Below are 23,118 nucleotides of genomic sequence, written 5' to 3'. Positions count from 1 at the left end.
CTCTCGTGTCGAATGTGTTTCTCTAAGGAGATTTTCATACATACACCCTTATCTGCTTCCTAGTCTTAAGCAGGGTTGAAGTAGGAACCGCTTATAGAGAAGGCTCAATAGAGCTGTGTGTATTGTTATTCAGACGTGAAGCTTGTGCTTGCAAAGGCTCAGGCCTCTATGACGGAGATGTACAATGGTTCTTCATCCTTGAGCTGTGGAAGAGGGGTTCCTACAGTGTGGAGACATGAACAAGGTAAGCTGGGATCAGAGAAGTGGGGACAAAGGCAGCAGAGACACTCTGGCTATACAGTCCATGTTCTCAACTCCAGTTCTTCTGGTGGTCCTGGAACCAGACAAGTGTATAAGACTAGGAGTTTTATTGAGCTGGGTCATACTCCTCCATCTGGCTGCTTTGGGTGAGAAAGCAACAGAGGAACAGAGCTTTTAAGCCCCCAAGTTTTGAAAATGGTTTTTGTTCTGCTCCTTTCTTTGCAGGGTAATTAGAAAGGCCAAAGAAGACAGATGAGCTCTGACCTTTTTCTAGACAAGAATCTGAAAGAGCTCATTAGCTATGTCACAGGAAGCTGGCTGTATGGTAATAAGGCCTTTCTTCCTCATTCCAACATCCATCCAGTTTGCCCCACTTTTTAAACAGAGGTTTTAATCTTTTCAAAATACAGTTAATTCCTACAGTTTTACAGGTTCTAAACTTGGCCATGGACACACACACACACACACACACACACACACACACACACACACACTAAAACCTGAACTTTAAAATAATTTTTTTTCAAATAAAAAATGTAAAAAGAAAGAAGAGGCCTCTGGGCCCTCCCTGTTTTGCTAAGATATGCCCTATGCCTTTCCATCATTATAACATGGGTTGTTCATGGCTCAACCATGTCTGATGGCACCACAACCTCACTGTGGGGCACAACCACCATGAGACCACAGGCCTCCCGGACCCTCCCTGATAAGTGAGAGTGGGCTTTCCTTTCCTGTCTCACCCCCGACCACAGACACTCAGAATGCAAAACAGATGGTTTGTAGGATAGCGACAAATGGCAGCTGGGGTGAAATTTGAGGCCAGAGAGAATGGGGACCACTATGAGAGTCAGAGGCCGGGCAAGGAAGACAAGGGAAGGAATGATCAGGAAAGGCCACAGTGGACTGTGCACAGGGCTGAAGAGAACGCAGAGCCCCAGGCCAGGGCCTTCGTTTCTTCATCCATTAGCTATAGGGCAAAGTAGACTCCACACTCCTGTGCTTGCTGTGAAGCATGGCTATGACACGTGCTCAGCTGCTGCTGGGGCAGAGTAAGGGTGGGAGGATGCTCACACTGTTACTACGACTAGAATCACTTCCTATCGACTGGCTGTGCCATGTTTTCCACCCTGGCACCAGAGGGTTGTGCTTGACTGGCCATGACTGGCTCAGGCCACAGAAGAAGGAAACCCAAGCCAACGACTATCTAAAGCTTTGACAACGTGGGAAGACAAGGAGACGATCAGTCGTTCTCAACCTTTCTAATACTGGGACCCTCTAATACAGCTTCTCTCACATTGTGGTGACCCACAACCATAAAGGAATTTTGTTAATACTTCATAACTATAATACTTCATAACTATAATTTTGCTACTCTTATGAATCATAATGTAAATATCTGATATGTGGGACAGCTGATATGCAATCCCTGTGAAAGGATCATTCAAACCCCAGATTGAGAACCACTGCCCTAGATCCCCCCACCCCCAAAGGAACAGACTACAAACCTATGAGAACTCTGGCTATTAGAATAAGCCTTGACCGATGGGTAGGATGACGCACATCTTTAATCCCAGAACTGGAGAGGTAGGAGCAGATGGATCTCAGTGAGTTCATGGCCAGCCTGATCTGTAGAAGTAGTTTTTTTAGGACAACCAAGGCTACACACACACACACACACACACACACACACACACACACACACACACTGTTTCAAAAAAAAGCAAGGAAAAAAAAGCAAGCCTTGACCAAACTCTGCCAGACCCTAATCAAGGCCCTATATTGAAACTCCAGCCCTTCCCTGCTCACTTTTATTGTCTAACTCAGTGAGCCGCTATCACCCCATCCTGGTAGCCAGGACAAGGCAGTTTCTAAAGATAAATGGCCGTGTCTGGACAAACAGCCATCTGAGGGATAAGCAGCAGGTTTGCATGTAGCTCCAGAAGTTGCATTTCATTTCTCATTCTCCAAACCTCTTCTAGAAACCCCAAGTATCCCCTTCCCCTTCAGCGGACACCCCTTTCCTGTTATGTCTGCTCCTTGCTGTTTGAAAAAAGCAGTCCAGGGGTTGGGGATTTAGCTCAATGGTAGAGCGCTTGCCTAGGAAGCGCAAGGCCCTGGGTTCGGTCCCCAGTTCCGGAAAAAAAAGAACCAAAAAAAAAAAAAAAAGAAAAAAGAAAAAAGCAGTCCAGTCTTGTGGAGATCAGCCCCTAGTCTCTTTTTGGCCTTCTGTCTTTTTGAACTGCCTCAGAAACGTAACATCACACTGCTCCCGAAAGCTAAGTGACTATTTGTTGGTTTGGGCCTCTAAATTTGGTATAAATCTGCAGCAGCAACAGAAAACGGATTTAGGCAGGAACATGAGCCAATGTCCCCTCCTGCCCTGCTTCTCTCCCGCCCTCTGGGCTTTCTATGTCAGAAACACCCAGCCTACCATGTGCTCTAATTAGCCCCAGTGACAGAGATACCGAGAAGGCGCTGGTGTCGGAGATAGGGTTTGAGGAACCCTGTGTCTCATGAGAAAGCAGGCCAGAAGGGTGCCTGGAGGTCTCCACCCTCCATATCACTCACATCGTAACAATCCATGCACTAGTTTGGGGCAATTGCTGTGGGGACATCAGCTGCAAACTCTTGTGAGGGATAACAGTGACAAGCTTGAACTCAAGTTTGTTCTGTGACAGATTCCACTGTCAGTGGCTGTGGTGGTTTGAGTGAGATGTGCCGCCCCCCATAAGTCTCTGGCATTTTTATACTTGGTCTCTATATGGTGGCTGTTTGGGAAGGATCAAAAGATGTGGCCTTTCTGAGGATTAATTTAGTAAAAATGGCCATTTTACCAAAAGCAATCTACAGATTCAATGCAATCCCCATCAAAATACCAATCCAATTCTTCAAAGAGTTAGACAGAACAATTTGCAAATTCATCTGGAATAACAAAAAACCCAGGATAGCTAAAGCTATCCTCAACAATAAAAGGACTTCAGGGGGAATCACTATCCCTGAACTCAAGCAGTATTACAGAGCAATAGTGATAAAAACTGCATGGTATTGGTACAGAGACAGACAGATAGACCAATGGAATAGAATTGAAGACCCAGAAATGAACCCACACACCTATGGTCACTTGATTTTTGACAAAGGAGCCAAAACCATCCAATGGAAAAAAGATAGCATTTTCAGCAAATGGTGCTGGTTCAACTGGAGGGCAACATGTAGAAGAATGCAGATCGATCCATGCTTATCACCCTGTACAAAGCTTAAGTCCAAGTGGATCAAGGACCTCCACATCAAACCAGACACACTCAAACTAATAGAAGAAAAACTAGGGAAGCATCTGGAACACATGGGCACTGGAAAAAATTTCCTGAACAAAACACCAATGGCTTATGCTCTAAGATCAAGAATCGACAAATGGGATCTCATAAAACTGCAAAGCTTCTGTAAGGCAAAGGACACTGTGGTTAGGACAAAACGGCAACCAACAGATTGGGAAAAGATCTTTACCAATCCTACAACAGATAGAGGCCTTATATCCAAAATATACAAAGAACTCAAGAAGTTAGACCGCAGGGAAACAAATAACCCTATTAAAAAATGGGGTTCAGAGCTAAACAAAGAATTCACAGCTGAGGAATGCTGAATGGCTGAGAAACACCTAAAGAAATGTTCAACATCTTTAGTCATAAGGGAAATGCAAATCAAAACAACCCTGAGATTTCACCTCACACCAGTGAGAATGGCTAAGATCAAAAACTCAGGTGACAGCAAATGCTGGCGAGGATGTGGAGAAAGAGGAACACTCCTCCATTGTTGGTGGGATTGCAGACTGGTAAAACCATTCTGGAAATCAGTCTGGAGGTTCCTCAGAAAATTGGACATTGAACTGCCTGAGGATCCAGCTATACCTCTCTTGGGCATATACCCAAAAGATGCCTCAACATATAAAAGAGACACATGCTCCACTATGTTCATCGCAGCCTTATTTATAATAGCCAGAGAATGGAAAGAACCCAGATGCCCTTCAACAGAGGAATGGATACAGAAAATGTGGTACATCTACACAATGGAATATTACTCAGCTATCAAAAACAACGAGTTTATGAAATTCGTAGACAAATGGTTGGAACTGGAAAATATCATCCTGAGTGAGCTAACCCAATCACAGAAAGACATACATGGTATGCACTCATTGATAAGTGGCTATTAGCCCAAATGCTTGAATTACCCTAGATCCCTAGAACAAACGAAACTCAAGACGGATGATCAAAATGTGAATGCTTCACTCCTTCTTTAAATGAGGAAAAAGAATACCCTTGGCTGGGAAGGGAGAGGCAAAGATTAAAACAGAGACTGAAGGAACACCCATTCAGAGCCTGCCCCACAGGTGGCCCATACATATACAGCCACCCAATTGGACAAGATGGATGAAGCAAAGAAGTGCAGACCGACAGGAGCCGGATGTAGATCGCTCCTGAGAGACACAGCCAGAATACAGCAAATACAGAGGCGAATGCCAGCAGCAAACCACTGAACTGAGAATAGGTCCCCCGTTGAAGGAATCAGAGAAAGAACTGGAAGAGCTTGAAGGGGCTCGAGACCCCAAAAGTACAACAATGTCAAGCAACCAGAGCTTCCAGGGACTAAGCCACTACCTAAAGACTATACATGGACTGACCCTGGACTCTGACCCCATAGGTAGCAATGAATATCCTAGTAAGAGCACCAGTGGAAGGGGAAGCCCTGGGTCCTGCTAAGACTGAACCCCCAGTGAACTAGACTATGGGGGGAGGGCGGCAATGGGGGGAGGGTTGGGAGGGGAACACCCATAAGGAAGGGGAGGGGGGAGGGGGATGTTTGCCCGGAAACCGGGAAAGGGAATAACACTTGAAATGTATATAAGAAATACTCAAGTTAATAAAAAAAAATAATTAAAAAAAAAAAGATGTGGCCTTTCTGGAGGTGGGCTTTGAGGTTCCCAAAGGCTCTTGCCATTTGGACTTAGCTCTCTTTTTTCCTGCTTGTGGTTTGAGATGTGAGCTCCCAGTCTGCTGCTCCAGTGGGAATGCTTGCTGATGTTCTCCTCCTGCCACACTGCCCACCACGATGGGATTCTTATCCCCCCGTATAACTGCAATCCCCAAATAAACCCTTTCTGCTCTAAGGTGCTTTGATCATGCCGTCTTGTCACAGAAATTAAAAAGTAAGTCAGTGGCTGACAGGTTGTCTCTTTTTCACTTCACAAAACCTTGTAAGGAGGAAAGTTACCAGCCTCACAGCGGATTAGCCAAGGAAGGCAGAAAGAATGAGTGACTGACCCATTGTGAGAGGGCTGGAAAGATTCAGTCCAGGACCCTATCATTCTAGCCTTGTCCCTGGCAGCTGTGCTCTGCTACATCAAATACTACACTAAATAAATGTGGGTCTGGCTAATGTTGTTACAAGTTTACCCCTAAGTGTGCAACCACCCCACACAGTGGGTACCAAGCCCCTTTATAAATAAAGAACCGAGCCTCTGAGAGAACCTATAATTTGCTTAGAGTCACATAACCAGGATTTTAAATGTGCTGGTTAATGAAGGGAGTGATGAGGACCAGGGGGAAATGAACTTCATCCGAGGACAAGATGGGTATGTCCCGTGGCCTGGAAGATGGGAGTCACCCACTGCAATACCATTTTAGGATACAGGCTAAACAATTCCTCACAGCATCCTCTGCCAAAACAGAGATAAGGCAGGTCCAGGATCAGCCAGGAAAGAAGGAAAGAGACTGGGGAGAGCTCCAGAAGGATGCAAGTCACGCACACATCATGCCTTTGGTCAGGAAAGGGGATTCCTGGGAACGTTGTGAAGGAGGCCCACACTGTACCCTCCTCTAACTGCACCCTGACTTGATTTGTTTTGCTGCATGAGACTAGAAAATACAAATGTACAGTTTTAAGACTCACTAGTTTTTCTCCTTTTTTCTTTTTTCTTTTTTTTTTTTTTTTTTTTTTTTTTTTTGGAGCTGGGGACCGAACCCAGGGCCTTGCGATTGCTAGGCAAGCGCTCTACCACTGAGCTAAATCCCCAACCCCGACTCACTAGTTTTTAAATATGTATAGATGGGGGCGGTGCGCGTGCGTGTGCACCTTCGAGTATGTTCATGTGTCTCAAGTACACAGAAGCCAGAGGCATCAGATTTCCTGGAGCTGTTTGATGTAGATGCTGGGAACTGAACACAGGCCTTCCAAAAAGACAGCAAGTACTCTTAACTACTGAGCCTCTAATGCACATTTTGAAAGTTAATAAACAAAACGAGCTGTATCTCTATGAGCCATACCCAAAGTGAACAGTCTCCTAGGTCTCGTAGAGACCTTCCTAGCCACAGCCGGCCCTCCCTCCCACCGAGGAAATGCTTGGTGACCTTATGATCATCTCCTTGCTTTCTTTACGTTGTCCGTCATGGGGTAATGCTCTCGTTTTCCTTGTTTATAAACTTCGGTTAAGTGGTTCAAATAACGTGAGATTTTTCATTCAGCTGCCTTTGCTCAGCATCGCAGCTGTGAGATTCACCCAGATCGTGCAGCTGTGGACCGTCCAGTCCCTTCTGTTGTACAATGTCCCATTTAGTGAATGCCACAGTTCACTGGTATACCTATTCGGGCCCTGGATTTCATCCTTATCATTTTTAATAACACTAGGATTAAGTCCTTCATTAAATAAAGGTACTTCTGCTGTCTTCTCCCAGAATGCTGCTTTTGTCCCTTGGTCAGGAGGCATTCGTTCTTTAATGTTTTCTAATTTTCACTTATGGTTAGTGCTTTTTGTGTCTTGTTCGAGAAAAAAAAATTTTCTATCATGAATATACGAACGCTTTGCACAGTTGAGGGTTTGGTATAGCTGGGTTAGGGTGCCTGAGTTTACACAGGATACAAAACTTGACCCCCAACAATGCAAAGAAAAACTTTGCATCATAATAAAAAATGATTTGCTTTTCCCTTTCACATTGATGTTTTTAACTCACCAAGAGTACTTATTTGTGATACAAAGATCAAAATTTGTTTCTTCAGAGCTGGATAACCAATTGTTCCATTTGTTACAAGTTCCACCCTTCCCTACTGGTCCAGAATACCCTTTCTTGATCCCTGATTTGGTGTCTAATACATGAGTGTGATCTGAGACTGCCTATTTACCTAGGCTTGAAACACTATAGCATCCCCTTGATTACTGTCCCTTTATAATAAGAATGGATGGCCTGGCCATCTTAGATACACATCTAAGAACTAATTTGTCAACCAGGCTGTGGTGGTGCACACCTTTAATGCCAGCACTGGGGAGGCAGAGGCAAGTAAATCGCTGAGTTTCGAGGTCAGGATGGTCTACAACGCAAGTTCGAGGACAGCCAGAGCTACACAGAGAACTCATGCCTCGAAAAAAAATTAATTTGTCACAATCTGAACATACCCATAAACTGATTGTGTTTACATGGAATCTATAAAATAGTTTAAGAGCAGGAGTCCTCAGCCTGTGGGTTGCATATTGGGTATTTACATTGTAATTCATAACAGTAGCAAAACTACAGTTATGAAGGAGCAACAGAAATAAGTTTGTGGTTGGGGTCATCACAACATGAGGGACTGTAGAATTAGCAAGGGTGAGAAGCACTGGTTTAGAGGGTTCCGACAAGCTTTAGGGCCTTAACTCTTCCAGTGACTATGTGGATCTACGTTAGTCTATAAAATCCTTCCATCAGGATTTTGTATTGTTTTTTCCTAAAAGGCATCGCCCATTGTTGTTAATTTCTAAGGTTTTTATAAATGGTTTATTGTAATTGTCTTTGTTGTCTGCATATAAAAACATACTTTTGTGGTTCTTGTGATAGAACCAGGGTCTCACACCTGTTAAGTGTCTACCACTGAAAAACTACAGTCCCAGCCCAAGCAAAAGGAAAAGTTGGGTGATGGATTGAGACAAGTATTTTCTCTGTAGCCCTGGCTGTCCTGGAACCCACTTTGTAGACTGGCCTCAAACTTAGAGATCCACCAGCCTCTGCCTCCCAAGTACTGGGATTAAAGGCATGAGCCACTATCTAGCCACACACATAAACACAACTTTATTAAATAGAGATTTTTTATTCTGAAAATTTTCATCCTAAACTTTTCCACAGATTATTCTGGCTGTAGACCAGTCTGGCCTTGAACTCACAGAAATCTCCCTGCCTCTGCCTCCTGAGTTGAGTGCTGGAATTAAAAGTATGCCTGGCTATCTTAGACATATATATATATATATGTATGTATGTATGTATGTATGTATGTATGTATATGTATATATGTCTGTATATATGACATGTATGTATATATGTATATATCTTGGACATATATATGTGCATGTATGTATATATGTATGTGTATATATGTGTATATATGTATATATGTGTGTTTGTGTATGTGTATATATGTGTGTGTATGTATGTATGTATACATACATTGGACTTAGCATTCATTTGATTTAGAATATTTGTCTATGTTCATGAGATGGTTGAGTTGGTATTCATTTTCAGTTCATCAGGTTTTAAAACCATCAAGACTATCAGCCCCATTAAATGAACTGAGCATGCTCTCCTTTTCGACAGCATGGAAGCAGTTTTGGAAAAGTGGAGTTATTTGTTTAAAATAGCAAAGTCATCTGGGCCCAGAGTCTCTGTGTAGGGAAACTTCTGTTTTTCAATGGTTATAAAACTACTTAAAATTTTCTGTTCCTATCGGGGATGCATTTCATAAGTTATATATTGATAGTAATGTGTCTACATTTTTTCCAAACAATTTGACATAGGAACCTTTTCAGATAACCATAAAATTATTAAATCAATGGAAATCCATAGATATCTGAACACTGATATTTGAGAAAGTCAAAATGCCTCCCTGAAGCCAGGCATGGTCATTAATGCTGTAAGCTCCAAACCCAGGAGGCTGATCTAGGCAGATCACTGAGAAGCTATATCTTTCTTTAAAAAATCCTTTCCAGGCATGGTGGCACACACCTTTAACCTGTGAGTTCAAGGCTAGCCTGATCTACAGGATCTACAGAGCCAGTTCCAGGACAGCCAGGGCTGTTATATAGAGAAACCCTGTCTGGAAAAAAATAATAATAATCCTTGAAAAACAGGTGTGTTGAACTTCTTACTTGCTGGTTTTTGGCTTCTAAACCACAAGGTTATTCCTTCTGACTGGTCTTTTCCTCCTCCCCTTCACTATCTGCTGGACTCTCTCGTGCTTTTGGGAAGTAGGGCCAGGTACCATATACTCAAGAGGTCTAGCGTTCCGGATTAAGCTAAGCACCTGTCCTGGGCTTTCCCAGCCCGTGGTAGTTAACATTGTTGGTGCACTGTGCATGCTGCACCGAGATTTCTTAGTGCCTCTCAGGCCCACTGGCCTGGGAGATCTTCACTGTGTGTCCACAGGGCAGAGACGAGGTGGTCAGTCAGTCGGTCAGTATTTGTGAAGCTAAGCTGAAATTGTAGCCACACTTCTCTAGATTTCCTCCACATGTGTGATCCAACGGGCATTTACTGGGCTAATCTACTTGATGGGCACAGTTCTAGAATAGCCAGTGTGAAATGAGGACCACTAGGAGAGCGCGGCATCCTGGAATCCAAATGAAGAAATGGCTTGAACAGAGATGGTCAACTGTCAAATGCTGCCAGGAAGCCATGTAGGATGACATATGGGTTAAACTGTTGCTGCGACAGCACCAGCTTTTTTAATATTGCTGGACAAAAGTACAGATTGGTGCCATTTCAGAAAGGCATGGGGTATGGGAGGACTGGAGGGAAATGGAAAAAGCTCCTACAATAGTTCTTGTAAGAAGTTTCATGGTACCCATAGGCATATATGCTGGCACACACCCATAATCCCACAGCAAGGAGGCTGCATCGAGAGAACTATGAGCTCCCAGAGACCCTGCTAAATGAATAAATCATCAAAACAATTACCACTTTTTTTTAAAGTTTTGCTGTCAAGGGAAGTAAATAAATATATTGTGTTTTATTTTTGCTATACCAAGAACTTTTATTTGCATGCAATAAATGTATCTAACCTTTCTTTTAAAGCTTCTGGGTTCCCTGTTTGGAGTAGAAATGCATTGTCTGTGGACAACAAGTCTGATACAAAGTTTTCACAGTACATTAATTCCTTTCTGGGGCCTTCCCCATTTGGGGGTTTGAGGGGTCTCCCTGCTGGTGTCAAAAGTTGCTTTTGCAGTCACCTTAAAACCTTGTGGCTAGTCCATATCTCCATATGTACAGCTGACCACAGCCACCACTGCAGCCACATGACTAGAGCCAGTACTCTTCTTGGCTCCCCCTAAAACCACCCATATACACAGACACAGGCTCCCACAGACAAAATATGCACGACCAAAGGACCACATATATTAGGAGCACAAGGCAAAGAGATACAGATCCTCAAGGACACATTGAGGAGGCAGCAGTAGGCATGGCCATGGTCATCTCCTCTCCCACAACGGACCACGGCCATTCCCCAGATTGTGACCACCCTATACACTCAGGCCCAAACAGGAGACCAGCACAGCAAGACACATCATTTCTCATAGAGCTCTATTGTGGCATATAATAATATGTACTCTATATAAATTAAATTAAAAATAAAGCTCCAGCAGGTTGCACAGGTTGGCTGTTAATAAATATATCTCTGGGTAATTGTGCCCCAAGACCAGCTCATGACCACTCTCCCTCGTCCAGAGAATTATACAAAAATAAATACAGGCTTGGGGTCGGGCGGGTAGGTGGGGGCATGCCTGGCTTCGTTCTAAAGTATCTCACACCGTCCACCATTGTGTTCCACTCCACAAGTACTACTGCAAGAAGCCTGCTGCTGACTGGAGAGCTCAGAGATGGGAAGGCCTCTCTCCAGTCAAGCACTCTCAAAGTCAAAGTCCCTCACTACACAGGCTCAGCACTCTGGGGTGACAGAGGGACGTAAATCTCCAGGTCCCAGAGAGGAGGAAATGTGCTGATCCTACAGGTAGCCCCTACGAGAACCAGGCCAGAAAGAGGCACAGCACAAGCACCAGAAGGGACAAACCACTGTTCAAAGCCACAGGGACCATGACTAGCCCAGCCAGAACGCCCAAAGTTTGGATCAAGGGCCCCCGGAGCTGAGGAGCCAACCCACACGCACATTCTACAGGGGCTGCTGGCATGGGAGCCCTCTTTGGGGACTCAAGACTCAGGCTTCCGCCCTCTTCATCCTGGGAGTTCACAGGAGGGTTGGCTACACTAGACAGAGCGACTTCAGTCCCTGTGGGGTCAAGGAGGGCAGGCCTCTGCTCTTGCTGAACTGGTACAGGCAGCTCCTTCTCAGACATAGCTATCAGGCCGCTTTCCTGCTCAGTAGGAACCTCCATCTGGCTTTCTGTTCCAGCCTCCCCGGGGGACCTGGTCGCCCCAACTATTACCCTATTCATGTGCAAAGGGTTGGTACCCTTGCCCATCCCTTTCTCTGCATTCTCAGTGAACTGACCCTGTGTTCCCAGAACCCCTGGGCTGTCACATCTAGAGCGCTCAGCCCATGGAAGCCACACATCTCCCATAGTAGCTATCACAGAGCGGGCTCCAGAGAGGATTTCTGGAGGTGATTCCTTAGGGCTGTCCCCTTCAGGGCTAGAAGGAGTGATAGAGAGCCCCTCTTCACCCTCCCCCTCGTCGTCTGGGTCTTCAGTGTCCTTGATGAGCTCCACACCGCACCCAAGGCGCGCATAGTGCAGCGTGATCTCCTCAGCCAGAGCACTGTTCAGGGCCCTCTCGGGGCCAGGCCACTTCAAGATCAGGTCACGGTCCGTTAGTATGCCCAGAGGATGGCTGGGGGAAGAGCCGCCATCTGGACAGCCCTCCCCGCCACCTGCTGCTGCCACAGCTCGCAAGCGGCTCAGGTGAGACAGGTAGAGCTGCTCCAATTCCTGGTCAATGGTGTCTTCACCAAGCAACTCATCCAACCCACTCACAATCTCCAGACCCCTGGCGGGCTCATCTGTCATAGCCCCTACCATGGGGGCCTTTCGACAGCCTCCACTTTCCCACGAAGCCTCCACCTGCTGCTGAATGGGTTCCAGGAAGGGGCCAGCAGCTCTATCACTTGCATCGGGCCCTGAGGCCTGGTCCTTGGCGGGGCCACCCAGGCCACGGGTGGATGGGAGAATCCTGATGGCTGGTGCCTGGAGAACCTCTGTAAAAGCCACAGGTGGGTTTCTTCTGGGGATGTCACCTTCTTCTTGAGGGTTTCTGGTCAATGGAACTTCGGACACCTGCTTCCATTATGTGGATGGGAGACGGAGAGAAAAAAGCAGAAGTGGGGAACAAAAAGACACAGTAGGAATCAGTACAGCCCACACCTGGTCCCTAGAGTTTTCTAGCAAATATATGTTCAAGCACCCCATGTAATTCCCTCCCCCACCAAAGACTTGGTCTTGTATTTGCAAAGAGCAAAGCTCGAGCAAGTACACAGGACTTCTTTTTACAGATGATAATGCTAAGTGATTCACTGAGCATCAGCACTCAGTGGATGACTGTCTGTAACAAATGAACTCTCTTTTTAAAATATTGATTTCTGGGCTGGCAGGATGGTTCAGAGAGTAATGGCACTTGCTGCCAAAGCTTGAACCCCAGGCCCCATGCACGTGTTAGAAAAGAAAAAGCCAATTCCTACGAGATGTACTTTGACCTACACACACACACAGCACACACACACACACACACACACACACCAGACACATAAACACACACACAAACACACCACACACACACACCACACACACACACAACACACAGACACATAAGCACACACACACACTCACTCACACTCACACATAAACACACACACCACACATACACACATACATAAACACACAAACACACACACTAACACACACATAAACACATAACAAATAAATAAATATAATAAAATGTTAATGTTTGCTTCCTAATTGTCTTTTGAAACAGTGCTACTCAATCTAGTAGCGCCACTACTCATATTGGGCCCCTATCTGAGTCTCTAGACATGATTCTCCACTGAAAGGATCAAGGCTTCTTAATGAGATAGCTTTCTCCAGTTTTAGAGCAGACAAGTACAAGGCCATGCTACACTGTCATAGCAAGATGTGAGAACAGGATAACAGAATAATGGGGCATGTTAGTAGGTAAAAGGAGACAATAAGAGAAAAAAAAACTCCTCCTGGCTACAGAGAAATATTTCAATGCAAGCATCGAAATAAACAAATACAGCGGATTCAAAGTCATCTATTATGTTTGCAAGCCAAGCGACACACCAAACCCAAAGCCCTTTTGATGACCTTTGGAGAAGACAGCATTTTAATGCATATTGACAAATCAGAAGGGGATTAAATATTCACACCACTTTTCTATACAAACTAGACCACACACACACACACACACACACACACACACACACGAGAGAGAGAGAGAGAGAGAGAGAGAGAGAGAGAGAGAGAGAGGAGGGAAGAGAGAAAAGAGAGAAGAGAGAGAGAAAGTCCGGCCCAGAATTTAATAGAACTTAATGGAATTAGTTCTGTTCAAGTCAATTTTATAATGATAGACAACATTTAATAAATATATTTAGCAAACTTAATGGTTTAGTAAATTTAATTTAGTAAAACACTAAAGTAAATAAGATTAATGAATGAATGGAAATAGAGGAAGAGGGCCAATGAGATGGCTCAGTAGGGAAGCCGCCTGAGTCTGACTTGCAGGACCTACACAACAGAAGGAGAGAATTAACGCCCACAAGTTGTCCTTTGACCTACACACACACACACACACACACACACACACACACACACACACACACACCCCATATCATATACATACACCAGACACACACAATCAATCAATAAATGTAATTTAAACTTTTTTAAGAGTGAGAAAAATATTTCAACCTGAATCTAATCAGCCAAACTCAGACTCTATCGAACTGTACCTGACAAATAGGGTTTAGTAAACCAAGCGCAATGAAGAAACTGGGGGACTATTAAAAAGTGAAGAGGTAGGGTTGGGGATTTAGCTCAGTGGTAGAGCGCTTGCCTAGGAAGCGCAAGGCCCTGCGTTCGGTCCCCAGCTCCGAAAAAAAGAACCAAAAAAAAAACAAAAAAGTGAAGAAGTACATCAATGGATCAGCCTGACAGAGCTGACCCACGCCTTTAATCCCAGCACTTCAGAATCAGAGGCAGAGGCCAGCCTGGTCTACAGAGTGAGTTCCAGGACAGCTAGGGCTACACAGAGAGATCCTGTCTCAGAAAAGGCAAAAGAAAAAAAGAAAAGAAAAGAAAAGAAAAGAAAAGAAAAGAAAAGAAAAGAAAAGATAAAGAAGGAAGGAAGGAAGGAAGGAAGGAAGGAAGGAAAAAGAAATACAACGAATCCCCTTGTTTGGGTCCTGGGAATAGTTATAAAAAGTCATATCACTAATCTAGTCATTTGATGATACTGTTCATTTTTGGAGCTATGATTATGATACAATCATTGGGGGGGTTGCTTTCTTTTCTTTTAGGATGATTTTTCTAAGAAACAAACCATAGCACTCATGAATTGAATGGTGTCGGGCTCCATAGGAAATGGGGGGTGGGGGGAACAGACTACACTATAGAGCAGGAACAGACACGTGACACGATGCATTGAAGCCGCTCATGTGGTTTCATTATACTACTGTCTTCTAGAGAAAATGCCTAGGTCTCACCTTCTTCCCCATGGCTCCACCCCATTTATTCCCTGCCACTTCCCTGACCTCACCTCTTAACCACCCTCTCTACTTTCCCAATATTTGATGCTGCCGCTCTTGCTCTTGTCACGTGTCACACGAGTCTTGTTTCTAACAGACAGTACCGAGACCTGCCTTAGGCACTTGCTACTTGCCTGGAATGTTCTTCTCTCAAGCCTCATTTCTCAGGTCCCTCCCTCCATTCGTCTCTCCCTCTCGTCCTTTCTCCCTCTGTCCATTTTACTTAAGCATTCCTCTTCAGCTCAAATCCCTCACATTTAAACCATTATTACAATGTCTCTGCCCTAACATGTAATTCCTATACGGATGTCATTTGGGTTGAGTTTCCAGTGTCTAGAACATATAACAAGCCTTCCCTGAATGTTTGCTAATTAACAGTTAAACCCAAATAAATCATTTCATTCTTCCCTTACCCTTATCCAATTCTGGTTTTTGTGATATCACTTCCCACCTCCACCCCCACTTCTAGGAGGCAAGAGTAGGTCCAATTGTGGTCACACTGTGAGCTTCCTATCTGGCTGCTCATACCAAGGTTACAAAGGCCTGCTCACCTGAAGTGTCATCTGGGGCCATGGACGGAGAGGGGTAGGGGCCAACAGGGGACCCAGTGACTCTCGAACATCAGAATGTTCTGCAAGAGAGAAGAGAAGGGCAATGTTGAAGCACGACAGGTACACACGCAGACTAATTCTGCTTCTCTATGACATTAACTGGAAGTCCGCATTGGAAGCTTTTTGTGACAGTCTAAGGAAGAGGCGACCTTTTTCTTTTTTATATAGAAACAAGGAAGAAAGAAGTGGTAAAGGCCACCAGAAAGGTTAGGAGACAGCTCAGTAACAGAGCATTTGCCTAGCACACACCGAGCCCCAGTACCATGAAAAGCAACGTATTAAAAAGGCTAGAACTCTCAAAGCCAGCCAAATGCTTACCTGCTAGGGTATTATCATCACTGTTCCTCATCCTCGGCTCTTCCTCAAAAGGCCTGTGGAGCAGACAAGACAGCACATAAATATGACACCCTGAGAGGTCAGTTCTACCACCCACAGAGGCACCTTCTGGGCCTCTGTGATGACCCATCTTCACCTGACAGCTGCTACTTCCTCTTTCCCTGCTTTTCAGTCCTTTGGTCATAAGAGCCCTATGCAATCACAGTAGAAATTTTACGAAATACAGAAAAAAACATAAGGATCCAGGAAACAAAACAATCACATCTGAGCCAGAGGCAACCACTGCTACTATTAGGAAATTTTCATTCCAGACATTCCCTGAAACCATTTAGATTCTGCAAACATACTTTCACAGCTGGCTTTGTCCATTAAACAGTAAGAAACATCATTATAGACTTTTGCAAACATTGAAAAAAACGGCTGCTTTGTGCTTCTATCAAATGGCCTTGACATTATTGATATAGCTATCCCTTCCTACTGAGTAAGCTACCTTCTTTCCTTTATTTTACAGTTACAAACCAAATATCAACAGGCAGTTTGGGATCATTTATTTAGGGTTTGTGACTGGTTATCATAGAAGACTTTTTAGAGAAGGGCTGACAGAAAGGACTGAGAGACATAGGAAGCAGCAGAGGGAGGAGAGAAGGCAAGTAGATCTGAGAAAGGGAGTCAGAATGGTCTGTGTCCTCTCCTCCACCCCTCCTTGGTCCCCATTCCAGGCTGCATGGACTCATCACCTCCTTGCAGGCAACATAGAGCGTATAGGGGAGTCAGGAGGAATAAGGATCAAAAGCCAGCTCTCTGGCCTGGAACAGAGCAGTAACTAAATCAATGGAGGGAATCTATTGGTCCGTCTGTCCTCTGCCAGCCAAGTTAGATCCCTGAGTGACATAAACCAAGTACTTCAGCCAGATCCTATCAGGACCGTGACGTTACCATGGAGCAATCACTGTTCTTATTCTCACTAGTGGGTATCAAATGTTCACAAATGAGGCAGAGGGAAGAAGCAAGGATCGCAGGATTCAGAGACCTGAGGGAAACTGAAACCATCACAACTTTTTCTTCCTAAGAGGTGACAGGACACTGTTGACACATTTTTTTTAAGTTGCAACTTTGAGAAAATACCTAATCAGAATCACCTTCACAGAAAGAGAATGCCACTAGCAGGCCTCTGCACAGTGCTGTGGGATTAGCTAATAGTCTACGTGGCTCACATGCACTGATTCAATCCTCAAGGTGACTGAGAGGGAGGTACTTCCAAATCCTTTGAAGTGGGGCCAGTTCCACTATCCCCATCTTATAGATGATGAAGCAGAGGCTAAGGAAACGACTCAAGATTATGCAGGCAGGATCAAAACCCAGATTTTGAACCAACAAGCTGATGCTGTTTAGTCTGTCTGACTGTACCCGACTCAATCGCCAGCACTATCTAGAGAGGGGAGAACCAGTAAGACATGTATGCCCTCCCTAGCTTTCACGAAGGCCTTTTGCCTGCTCTTTACTCTCTCATATTCCCTATGTGTACAGTTCCATGGTATGTATGGCTAGACACTACCAGAGTAGCTACACGAACCTTTGATCAACACTTTGGAGGAAGAAACTTAAACTGTATATAAGGACCTAGAGTCTGGAATCTTTGGAAGGGGCACTCAGTCTTTCTCCATAGTCTAGGGCTCATGCATTCCACTAGAGGTATTTCAGTCTGAATATTAAAGAGCCTGGGGCAGATGACTCTAGGAGCCCAACCAGCAACTTCTACACAACACAGATAAGAAAAGAAGATTCAGGGGTTGGGGATTTAGCTCAGTGGTAGAGCGCTTGCCTAGGAAGCACAAGGCCCTGGGTTCGGTCCCCAGCTCAGAAAAAAAGAACCAAAAAAAAAGTTTAAGATTCAGAAAAAGTTACCTTAGACCTGAACTGGTCTCTTCAGTGGGTCTAAAATTCAGATCTCTGAATCTACAACTCCATATGACTTTTACCTAGCAGAGATAACTTCCTTTGTTTTGTATTTCAATCATCTTATTGAAGCTGGGCACACCTTTAATCCCAGCACTTGAGAGGCAGAGGCAGATCTCTGTGAAGTCGGGGCCAGCCTGGTCTACAGAAAGAGTTCCAGGGACAGCCAAGGTTACACAGTGAAACCCGGTCTTGAAAAACAAGATAAAATTTTACTTTATTGGAATCTTCTAAAGTAAAACTAAAGAAATTTTTTAAAAAATGTTTAGTTTTCAAGAACACTCTCAAATGGACAGAAAGCCAGTCCTTCCTCCCAGAGACAGGCCTACACAAGCTTGCCCGTTATGTGGCTCAACCATAGCATGCATGACAATCAAGTTTCTGTCAAACCATAGACGTGAGTGAAGAGAACTCAGGCATCAGCCCCTAGCAGGAAAAGAGACTTCTAATCAGATGAAGGAAGAGAAATACAGTCCAAAAATGGTCTTCAGCTGCCACACCCCTTCCACAACTGAAGCCATCCAAACATCAGCCCAACTCAAGACCCGCAAAGTCAGCAGAAGCAATCACGTTGCTTTCCCAAGCTCTAAGAGTTGGAAAGCAAAGCCAGGGGCAGGGGACACTGTTGCTCACTTCCTCCACTGTGGGCCTTTTTGTTACTACATCAAAGTGATTTGATCCTTCAAAACAGCAACTTTTCCTTCTTCCAAATGTAGACAGTAAGATTTAAGGAACTGTCTCTATCCCTGCTGACTACACTACATACTGACAACATCCAAAAATGGCCTCACTTTGAAGACAGTGTCTCACACAGTAGGCAGAGGTGTGTGTGTGTGTGTGTGTGTGTGTCACAGAGGGGGGGGAGGGAGGGGGAGGGAGGGAGAGAGAAAGAGGGGGGGGGCAGGCCTTTGAACTGTCTTTCACAGTAACATTTTAGAAGCAGCTATGACTGCAATCAAAATGAGGAAAGAGTATAAGTGTGCAGACTTACCAATCAGTAACAGTTCTTTTAAAAATGGAAGGAAATTAAGAGCAAAACTGTACATACAGTGTGCCCGTTAATTTTCAAGAACAAAACCTGCTCTTTTGGCACCTGTCCCACAAATGCCATGTGGCATCTCTCAGGGGCAGTGAACACACAGTGGACCAGGACACACTCTGCTGGGAATGTGTTGGCATGCCTTACTTGACTATGAGTCAAGCCCATCTTAGCTAGAATGGACCACTCTACTGGGTGTGCAAGTTCTTCCTGTCATAAAGAAACTCAACAGCTATTGGACTTCAGACAGTACCTGCAGACCAGGGGATGAGACTTCAGAAAATGGTGGCAACGGCCCCAGCCCAGGCCAGCCAAGATAGAACAGAAAGATGAGTTAGCCAGGATAAAGAAGGAATGAGCAAGTGAGGGCTAACAAGTCCCCAAGAGAAATCCAGAGTCAGTAACACTACCACCACCATCATCTGGGTCCAACGTGAGCACTCCCAGCAAGCCAAGTTTCAGAGAACTGTGCTTGCCCAAAGTGGGTCATGTGCTGAACCCCAAAGGGAAACATGCGCAGCCTAGCTCCCATGGAGACAATCTGATGATGCTGTCTGTGGGGGGTGGGAGGAGTGGGGAGTGGGGTTGGTTTCCAAGAGTTGCTTCAAGATACTTGGAATTCTGGTCGCTTTGAGGCATGTGCTTTGGAGGGGGGTATGGTGAGGAGGCTGTGAAATCCATTCAGGTATGTAGGGTTCTGTCTTGCCTTTTCCGAGTATCAGCCTCAACTCTAGGACTTGTGCACTGTACAAGAGCTTATCATACCTCAAGCGTCATCTCACTGACACTCCTACAGCCACAGCCCAGGGTGAGAAAACCATTTTACCTCATAAGCCAGCACAGTCACATGAGTAAATACAGAGACACACTGAGAACTGAAACAGTTGCTCTTCAAAGTAATACTTACCTTTACTGCATGTCAAAATGTGCTGTCCTATTTCCTACACCACTTTTTCAATGTTGGTTGGAAGCTAGCAACGTGATTTTGCATCTCAATAAATGGCTAGAAAATGCAATGTTGAATAGTCGCAGCTCTACCACGTACCAGCTGTGTGACCTGGGACAAATGACCTCACCTCTTGTGCCCTGGTCTCCTCGATAAGGAAGAAATGATAGCAATACTTCAGGGAGTTGTTGAATGGACTGAGGAAACACGAAAAGCACCAATAAAGTGCCTAAAACTAATTCTTTAGAATGAGGCTGAGGCAATTTGCCCGGCCATTCCCAGCTGGTAGGACCCATCCGGCAGCCTAGCGCTGCCGTTTCTGAACTGGATCACTAGCACAACTACACAGGCTCAGATCCCTGCTCTGCCACTGAGGTGTGCAGCCTCCAGCCCACACCCTTCACCACGATGGCATACCAGGTTTCTGTAGAACAAAGGGACACTTTCTCATGAAATCCTCTCTCCAGACTATTTAGATGATTCCCAACCCACCCCATTTCAAGTCTAATTGTTCTCGTTTCTATGAGACCACCAACTTAGCTACCCAGTCACAGGTATACCTAAAACCTGTGCATCAGGGATAGTGACAGGAGACACACTGGTGAGCAAACCCGACAATGAAATTTAAAATTTGATGTGGAGACATTTGAAAAAATACTCAAACTCGTTATTTCAACAAATATTTATTGAGCACCTACTAAGTGCCATGCACTAAGGCAGGCCTGTGAAAATACAGTGGTCACCAATGTAGAGCATGTCCCTACCCCTCACGGAGCTTACAGTCTAACATTGCAGTCACCCAGTAATCCCCTAATAAAGGTCTTACTACAGACGGCAGCCAGTGCCTTTAGAAAAGGAATGTGCTAAAACACTAGGTCCTGGCAAAGAGTAGAATCAGCAAGGGCTTAAGGATGCTTAGAAAACAAGTGCAGGGCATGCATGGTTAATGGAATAAGAGGTTGTTTGGGAGCACTGTGGGACACAGTCAAGCTTGATAAAGCTAAGGACGCAGTCAAGCAGAGACACCAAGTTTAGTAATTGAGGCTGGAAGAACAAGGAGAAAGGGGCAGAGATTTTGAAGAAAACAAGTAGAATGTGGTCCAGAAGCCAGAGGGGACCTGAGTAGGACTAGTCAGCCACTTCAAGAAGAAAGACATGAACCCTCTCAGTTTGGCCAAAGCCAGGACTAATAAAACTGCAGCCCAAGCAAGTGCTGTTGACTCTTCAGGTAAGGGGGAAGGGTGATCATCAAGTACTGACCAGACAAAGGGCAAGGTGGCTGGCTCAGCAATTAAGACAGAGGCCCTGGCCTGAGGCTAGGTCAACACAAGGATCAGGTGAGAGAGACCGGAAAAAGCCTGAAGAGAGACAAGCAGCCACGGTGTAAGACTCTGGAGCAAATGGCAGAAAATGAAGCTCTGGAGCAAAGAAGTGGAACTGGCCTGAAATGGGAACAAGGGACCCTCCTCACCAACAATGTGAGGGGTGCTGGTGTTCAGACATGGGCGCTCTAAGGGGTAGGCATTCCATTCTTATGGTTTCTATTATTTAAAGCAGCAAAAGGCAAAGTCTAAAGGTAAAGAACACTTGAAAGGATCCCAGGAAAGAGGAGCCAAGGGTGGATCAAAGGACACACAGGACAATGGGGCAGGATGGAAGATGGCCCATAACCTGGGCTCACATGCTAGCCTATGGGGCATTCCCAACTTGGCTTGCTGCTCAGTGCTAGGAATAAAACTGGGGACTTAAAGAGACTAGGTTATACAAACTTCCCCAGGGAAGCCATCTTAGAACTGAGGAGTCTCCATGAGGAGAATCCGAGGGTATAGGAGACACATTCTTGGTGAAGCAAGCAGTATGAGCAACAACCCCAAAGCAGGAGTAACAGAAGGGATGTGGCGACAAAAGCACGGGAGCAGAAACCAATAGAAAGCCAGACTAGATGCCAGCAGAGGCCAAAGCAGGTACCAGTGAGGGTGTTTAAGGGCCAGATTTTTGTTGATCTTTATTTTTTAAGAGGAATAGGATACCTCCTCAGAGTGTAAAGTCAAGACACGACAGAAGGGCTCCTTCCCATATCAGTCTAAGCACTGAGGACTCAAAGCCTCTGTAGTCACCCAGAAAAGAGGGATTTAAATAATCTAGCTCATAGAAACCACCACTGAGAACCAATGAGACTATACAAAAATACTCAGCAAAATGCCCAGCAAAGAAAAGGGGCTCAGCCACGTGTCACTTCCTAAGGCCTCACGTAAGCCTTGCCACCTGGCTCTACCACAAGCCTCTGGGAGTCTTAAAACCAGTCTGTATCTTCTCTGCTTGTTCCTAGCACTGTGCTCAGCACGTTAACAGACCCTACCAAAACTGCTGCTGCTGGATTATCTCTTAACCTACTGAAAACCTGGCTCCGCAAGCCAGGGAAAGCAGCCATTTGAGCTCCGGACTACATCCTCATGGCTGTCAATCATCTCTCTGACCCCACCTGACAAGGGCCAGCTGCACAGTGGGCCTGTGGCCAACATTTCTGAAGCCCTCTACAGCAGGCCTCCCACAGATAAGAAAAGGGTATCCCCTGAGGTCCACCACCATTTCCCCAGAGGGCTAGATCACAGGGGGTAGCTGTTCTTCAACAGCACTTCAAATCAGCAGCGGCACACAGGCCTTAAAACAATAATAAGTTGAAATGTATTTGCTAGGAAAGCCACCGACCTACAAAGAAAACCTTATCGCTGATCTAGCAGTGCACACCAGCCTCCCCTTTGCAAGAGCTGAGATCAACAAAAGATAAAGAAGCTATCAAAAAGCCATCTGCCCACTTAAAATAACATCTCAAGTCACGCTGGGAACCACAAACATGGGGCCAGCTACCAAAACAATTGTCTAAATGAACTACTTCAATTTCTCCTTAAAACCACCCATGTACTTTAAAAGAAAAACACCCTCTCCACCCACCTTGGCACGGCAAGGTTTTGATTTGTCTGTTCCCTTCCTTTCACATTCTTGAAAATGACCGAACTTCAATACCCAAACCGTCCTATCTTACAGAAAGGGCTCCCACAACTGCAGATGCAATGAGACGTGATTGAAATGCAGGCCATTCTGGGGGCACTGGAACTGGGTGGGGCTACACAAGTGCACACATATTGTGAGCCCTGCACTGGGGATCAGTACAGTCCACTTCTGTACATCTC

General features: G+C 45.1%; 1 protein-coding gene across 3 annotated transcripts in view; it reads right to left on the bottom strand.

The window, feature by feature from the left end:
• Nucleotides 1-10,276: 10,276 nt before the first annotated feature.
• Nucleotides 10,277-23,118, bottom strand: part of Ppp1r3f (protein phosphatase 1 regulatory subunit 3F) — a 35,621-nt gene continuing 22,779 nt past the window's right edge. For 2 of the 3 annotated variants that reach the window (XM_063280125.1, XM_039100560.2), the window contains exons 2-4: nucleotides 15,969-16,021; nucleotides 15,591-15,670; nucleotides 10,277-12,556 (exon numbers count right to left, since the gene is read on the bottom strand). In XM_063280125.1, coding sequence (XP_063136195.1) covers nucleotides 11,285-12,556; nucleotides 15,591-15,670; nucleotides 15,969-16,021 — 1,405 coding nt within the window. In that variant the 3' untranslated portion in view covers nucleotides 10,277-11,284. The remainder of the gene's footprint in view (nucleotides 12,557-15,590; nucleotides 15,671-15,968; nucleotides 16,022-23,118) is intronic. The other variant, NM_001401176.1, reaches the window with a different exon arrangement.

This window comes from Rattus norvegicus, chromosome X, assembly GCF_036323735.1.
Source record: "Rattus norvegicus strain BN/NHsdMcwi chromosome X, GRCr8, whole genome shotgun sequence".
Taxonomy (NCBI): Eukaryota; Metazoa; Chordata; class Mammalia; order Rodentia; family Muridae; genus Rattus; species Rattus norvegicus.
The sequence above is the reverse complement of the archived record's forward strand: the minus strand, read 5'-3'. Positions and strand labels throughout refer to the sequence as shown.